This window comes from Elephantulus edwardii, unplaced genomic scaffold (assembly GCF_000299155.1).
Source record: "Elephantulus edwardii isolate Elephantulus edwardi_28Jun2011 unplaced genomic scaffold, EleEdw1.0 scaffold00130, whole genome shotgun sequence".
NCBI lineage: Eukaryota > Metazoa > Chordata > Mammalia > Macroscelidea > Macroscelididae > Elephantulus > Elephantulus edwardii.
Window position 1 is genome coordinate 2,428,528 of NW_006399880.1, and position 7,142 is coordinate 2,435,669.

General features: G+C 43.3%; 1 protein-coding gene across 1 annotated transcript; it reads right to left on the reverse strand.

The window, feature by feature from the left end:
* Positions 1–1,017: 1,017 nt before the first annotated feature.
* Positions 1,018–1,200, reverse strand: SMIM3 (small integral membrane protein 3). Its single transcript, XM_006893684.1, has one exon. It carries the CDS (start codon positions 1,198–1,200, stop codon positions 1,018–1,020), a length of 183 nt encoding a protein of 60 aa, XP_006893746.1.
* Positions 1,201–7,142: the final 5,942 nt, after the last annotated feature.

The window sequence follows — 7,142 nt, forward strand, 5'->3', positions numbered from 1 at the left end:
TTTTGTGCTGTCTTTTTATATAATTACATAAATCTCAGGATGTTCTTGTTTTGGTAATAACACGCTTCACTGCTCAGAAATTCCATGCTCTATATAAAACCAGTCGTCTAAAATACCCATCATTATTTTGATTTGGTTCCCAAGTCCCAGGAACTTAAACTATAGGTGTGCATGTTGTATTGGTGGGAGTGTAGGCAGGAAGGGATAAAAGGAAGACACAAGATAAAATCGAGCTAATTCGAACAAATGCTGAGACAGGAGGACAGAGTTCCATGGTGTGGGGGATACAGAGATGAGGACTAGAGATCCCAAAACCTGGGCAGGGAACTCAATCTCCTGCGTTTTCCAACACTGCTAGAATGTCAAAGGAAAAAGGAGGTGACACTACAGTGCAGAAGGAAGAAACCACGTCCGCCCATGCCCTCAGCCCTCTCAGCGTCGAGAAGAAACGGTTGAGCCTCCTTCAGGCTCTACAGGGGCAGAGGTTCAAGCACAGAGGAGGTTCAGGGAGTTCCTTCCATGTCCTATCTCCCCCTCCCCGTCACGCTCAAGTCCTTCCCATCTGAGAAAAAAAGGAGAACGGGTATCTCAAAGAAAAGAACTTTGAGTTTATGTGCTATTGCCTCCTTAAGAATGCAAGCAGAGTGACTTTTGCTTGGTTTGATCTGAGGGCCACTGGCAAAGGCTTTTCCATCTCAGCAACACCCGCTCTGCTCCATCAGTACATGCATGGGCTTTTGACTGCTCACAAACAGCTTTCACCTCCACGAAAGTCATCTGGTTCTCACCCACCACGAGGTAGGAAGACCAAGGATCCTCATACTTTGTTTAAAGATAAGGAACCTGGGACTCAGAGTTGGGTAACTTGACCAAGTGCACACATCTGCCAGTTGACAGCACCAGGTCTCCTCTCACACACCCGCCTCTCAAGTCCCTCCTGCTGCTTCTCCGAGAAGAGAAGAGTCCAAGAGAGAGAGGTGCTGTCCCCATCCTTCACCTCGCGCTCTCAGGAGGTTCTCAGACAGCCCCATTGAGGACAGGGTGAGTCCGCATACGATAGATGATGACAGCAGTGGCCGGGCACAGCAGCAAGGAAGTCATGACGACAACTGTGGCCAAGATGATGAGGACAATGACCCAGACGTCCAGGATGTGCTTGGGGAGCATGACGTCCACAGGGGCCTGGCTGACGGCATCCATGCTGCTCTGCCTGCAAGAGACAGAAAAGGGGAAATCAGCGCTGTGCAGCCTCTGTCCACCTCGCAAAGTGAAAGGAAATGTCTTCAAGGGTCACTTCCAACTCGACAGCAATGACTTTGACTTCTGACTATGTACTACGGTCCCCGAATGGCAAAAGGGTTGTGATGGCAGTTTGAATTTATCCAATGGCACCACAGAAGAAAGGTTTGTCAACTAACTTTCATAGATTACATGATGATTTACAGCTAAGAAATCCTAATGATTACAGCTCAGAAAACCGTTTGGTGTAGTTCTACGCTGTAACATATGCAGGGTTACCATGAGTCAGGACCAACTCAACAGAAATGGGTTTGAGTTCTGGTTCTATGTGATAGGCCCTCTACTAAGTATTTTCGTTGTTGAGTATCATCAAGTCAGAACCAACCCATAGCTGACCCTCCAGCGGGTTTTCAGAGACAGTTAATCACACAGGAAGAGAATGCCCATCCTCCTGCAGAGCATCTGGTGGTTATGAACCTTATACCTTTGGGAGTGCAGTGCAATTTCTTACCACCAGGCCACCAGAGCTCCCTAGGTTCTTTACGTGTAACAATTAATTGTAGGCCTCACCACAACTACCAACCATAAGAGCTAAGGACTATTAGTAGCATCCCTATTTTTATCGATGTCCTTATCTTCAATGATTTCCATTTTATAAGTACTGTTGTTAGGTGTCATCGAGCCAACTACAATAACCCATTATCCTTGCCCTATCCTGCACCTCTTCACAGTCTCATTATGCCCAAGCCCACTGCTGCAGTAACTGTGTCAATCCATCTGGGTTTTTTTTACAAATGATTACTTTAAAATTAATTTGTTCAAATAAATGAACACAGTTGGAGGGACCATTAAACTACCAGCCCCGTCCCCTCATTTGCCATCTGGAAAGTCTATTGTTTTCTATCTTGGAGCCGTGGTGGTGCAGTGGGTAAGCTCTCTAAGTGCTTGGCTGCTAATTGAAAAGTTGAGGGTTTGAATTCCCCACTCAGTGGGGAAAAGATTCAGTGATTCGCTCTTGTAAAGTTTACAGCCAAGAGACCCCTACAAGGCAGTTCTGTTACACGGGGTCATGACAGATCAGAGTCTGCTCAACAGCACCTAACAACAGCATCTTGTTTCTCCTTCTCTTAGTAATAGAATCCCCTCTTTTCTGCATAATTAGTGGTGTTGAGTTGATTCCAATTTATGCCGTCTCCGTACGTATCAAGAGCAGAACTGCACCAGGCTTACAATGGCTGATTTTTCCATAAGTTCTTTTTCTTGTGTGTCTCTGAGTGAATTCAAACCTTCCACCTTGCAATTAGCAGCAGTGTGTGCTATCCACTTGCACCATCCATGGGCTCCTTTTTTGTGGACAGCCTACCCAGCCTATGTGGTCTAACTGGAGGTCTCCCCTAAACACAGGGATGGATATGTGACCTAGGCGTGGCTCTTAAGATCTCCAAAGTCCTAGATGCAATTCAAGGATGATGACCAAATCTAAGCGAACCAAAGACCACCCCCAGGCTTTTATGCACAGGCTATTGGGAAAGATAACACTTTGTGCTGGGATTGCTAAACTAGAAAAGAAGAGAGGCAGAATCTTGATGGCCTTATTTGAGAATATGAACCTGGCCCAGTCTGACCATTCCAGATAAACCTTAGCTCACTGAACCACCAAAGTTATCTTAAGAATAGGGTTTGAGACATTGAACAGCAATGATCAAAGACCAAGTGAGTTGTGAGATGACGTCAAGGTTATCATCCATGAAGAGAGCACAAGGTCATTACAAAGACAGAAGAGAAAGAAAAAAACCAAAACTGAAGTAAGAAGGGATCCTGAAAATTGCATTAGAGTGTTGAGAAGATGCAACAAAGGGAAGAGATGTTGAGTAAAAGAGTTGAACAGAAGACTTCAAAGGGCAGCTGGAGAAGACAAAGTGAAGTATTATAACAAAATGTGCGAAGAGCTGGGATTGGAGAATAAAAAGGAAAGAGCTTGCTCAGCATTTCTCAGCTGAAACTACTGAAAAACAAATTCAAACCTTGAGTTGCAATACTGAGAGGTTCTATGGGAAAAATTTTGAATGATCCAGAAAGAAAAGAAGATGGAAGGAAAATACAAAGTCACTGTATAAAAGATAGTCTACAAGGAAATATTTCAGGAAGTAAGAAGACCTGAAGCGCTTGCTGTGGAAGGTCAAGGATATGGTCTTCAATATGGATTGAAGCTCAACATCAAGAAGACAAAGATTCTCACCATCGGGCCAACTGGCAGCACCATGACAGATGGAGAAGAGATTGAGGTTGTTAATAATTACAGCTCTATAATCAACACTCTTTAACACCAGCAGTCAGGAAGTCAAAAGACAAATTACATTGGGAAAATCTGCTGTCAGAGACCTATCCAGAGTGTTGAAAAGCAATGATGACAGTCTAGAGACTAAGGTGTGCCTAATCCAGACCATGGCCTTCACAATTACTTGTTATGTTTCAGAAGCCAGACAATGACTAAGGATGACGACAGAAGAAGAATTGATGCCCTCAAATTGTGGTGCTGGAGAAGAGTCTTGAAGATACCACAGAATGCCAAGAAAACAAATAGGTCTGTCTTGGAGAGGGTGAAACCAAGTTTGTCCTTAGAGGCTAGGATTTTGAAGCTCTGTCTCACATACTTTGGGAACATGACCAGGAGAGACTGGTTCTTGGAGAAGGACATCATGTTCAGAAGGATGGAGGGACAGTTCAGGAGAGAAAGACCCTGGATGAGATGGATTGGTACAGTAACTAGGGCAATAGGGGTTGGTGTGGCAGAATTAGTGAGACTGTCTCAGGACAGGGCAGGGTTCAGAGCTGCTGGACATAAGGTTGCAATGGTTGCAGGTGACCTGACAGCACATAACAACAACAACAACAACAAAGAACACCATAATGATCAAGAACCAAAGGTAATGAAGGAAGTTCAAGCTGTACTGAAGGTATTGGGGGGAAAAAAAGGATTAAGGCCCCAGGAATTGATGTGATACCAGTTGAAATGTTTCAACTAATAGATGCAGCCCTGGACATGCTCACCAGACTATACCAGGAAGTTTAGAGGGCAGTTGCCTGGCCAACTGACTGGAAGAGATCCATATTTGTTCCCATTCCCAAGAAAGGTGATCCGGCAGAATGTGGAAATTATCAAACTATATCATTACTATCACATGGAAGCAAAATATTACTGAAGATCACCCAAAACCAGTTAAACCAGTACATTGACAGAGAACTGTCATAAATTCAAGCTAGGTTTAGAAAAGATCGTGGTATTAGGGATATCACTGCTAATGACAGATGTGTGAAGTGTAACAAATTGTAGCTAATATTGAGAGGAACAGGAATCTTAGAATCTATTCATGTTCATATGAAACATATACTTTGACCAAGAAACTACTGTCTGAACAGAGCAAGGGAATACAGTATGGTTTAAAATTAGAAAGGTGTGCAGGGAGCTCTGGTGGCCTAGTGGCAAGAAACTGCACTGCAATCCCAGAGGTGCTTGGTTCGAATCCACCAGATGCTCTGCCGAAGAAGAAGGGACAATCTCCTCCTGTTACCAGTCAGATCCGATTTGACAGTACACGCACACAAACAATAAAATAAAAAAAGAGAAATGCGTGCATCATGGTTGTATCCTTTATATTTATTCAATCTGTATGTTGGGCAAATCCTTTAAGAATCTGGTTTCTATGAAAAACGTGGTCTCAGGATTGGAGGAAGCCTCACCGATAACCTATGTTATGTAGATGACACAACTTTGCAGGCTGAAAGTTAGAGGGACTTGAAACACTTGTTAAAAAACAAAAACAAACAAAAAAGAACCCCACCCCTACAGCCTTCACTATGGATTACATCTCAATATCAAGAAAACAAAGATCCTCACTACTAGACTGATAGGTAACATCATGACAAATGGAGAAAAGACTGCAGTTTTCCATCATTTCATCATATATGGATCCACAATCAACCAGCAGCTAGGAGATCAGGAGACATATTGCACTGGAAAAGTCTGCTGTCAAGGAGCTCTCCAAATTACTGAGAAATGATGTCTGTATGAAGATTAAGGTATGTTTGATTCAGATCATGATCTCTTCAATCACTTGCTATACATATGAGAGCTGGACAATGAACAAGGATAAGAGATGAAGAATTAATACCTTTGATCTGTGGTGATGGAGAAGAGTACTGAACATCTCATGATGGCCAAAAGAACAAATAGATATGTCTTTGAGAAAGTACAGCCAGAATGCTCCCTGGAGGCAAGAATGGCTAAGTTTCATTTCACACACTTTGAGCATGTTGTTTGTTGTTGTTGTTATGTGCTGTCGAGTCGTTTGCGACTCATAACGACCCTATGTACAACAGCCCTAAACCCTGCTCTATCCTGTGCCAATCTCATTGCCTCTGACATACCCATCCCGATTACCCCAGTCACTGAATCAATCCACCTCATAGAGGGTCTTCCCCTCCTGCGCCGTCCCTCCACTCTGCCCAGCATGATGTCCCTCTCCAAAGACCTGTCTCTCCTTACAACATGTCCAAAGTATGTCAGACGAAGCCCCAGAATCCTTGCCTCCAAGGAGCAGCCTGGTTTAACCCTCTCTAGGATGAAACTATTTGTTTTCTTGGCAGTCATGGTACATTCAGTACTCTTCTCCAGCACCACAGCTCAAAGGCGTCAATTCTCCTTCTATTCTCCCTAGTCATTGTCCAACTCTCTGATGCATAACAAGTGAGTGCAAAAACCATGGCCTGTATCAGGCGCACCTTAGTCTCCAGAGAGACACCGTTGCTCTTGAGTACTTTAGAGAGGTCCCTAACAGCAGACTTTCCCATCGCAATAAGTTTTTTTATTTCATGGCTACTGGGGACTGTGGAGCCAAGCAAACTGAAGCTGTGAACAATCTCAATCTCTTCACCATCCATCCTGATGAGCATGTTAGGAAAGCTTTTTCCTTGGAAAGGAACATGATGCTTGGAAAGGTGAAGGGTCATCAAGAGAGAGGAAGACCCTCCATGAAATAGAGTGAGCATGGTCTCAAGTATGCTGGAGAAGATGAGGATAGCACAGCATAGGACAGAGTTCAAATTGGTTATTCATAAGGTTGTTCTGAGGCAGATTCGACCTAACCTAACAACAACAAATAATCTAATCTACTACCATCAAATTGATTCTGGTGGCTCAGTCAAAAGGAATTGTACTGCCATCCCAAAGGTACACAGATCACGTCCACCAGCTGCTCCGTGGAGGAAGGACAGGCAATTTCTTCCTGTGTGATTCATTGCCTCTGAAAGCCCACTGGAGGGTCAGCTGTGGGTAGGCTTCAATTTGAAACAGCAACATAACAACCCCACTGGCAGCACAGAACTGTGCACAGGGTTTGCCACGGTGTGAATGTCTATAGAAGCAGAATCCCAAGTGCTCCAGTGGGACCTCTGAGAAGGCAGGCTCTTGATAAGAAAGGCGTTTACTTGCCATTCTGCATGTTTTTATATTGTTAGCATTTCCTAAGCACAAGCATATATTTTAGTTTGTCACACTGAGTATAGAAATAAAAAGAGCTTGGTTTTGGCTTTGCTTTGTAATTTTCTACTTAAAAAGAATAAACACATATACATAAGGTATTTGCATAGTTTATTTTCATTTGTTGTTGAGAATACATGCACTAGAACTTATGTCAATTCAACCATTTCTACATTCACAATTCAGTGGTATTGACTAAATTCCCCAAGTTGTGTAACTGACCCCATTTTCTCTCCCATTAGCACAAACTCTTTGTCCCCTAAGTTTCCTATCTAGTTTTTCCCATTGCTGTTGTCAATTTGATCCCATATAGATATATTTTAATGTTCAATGTAAATACTATTTTACCAGTTAAGCTAAACTA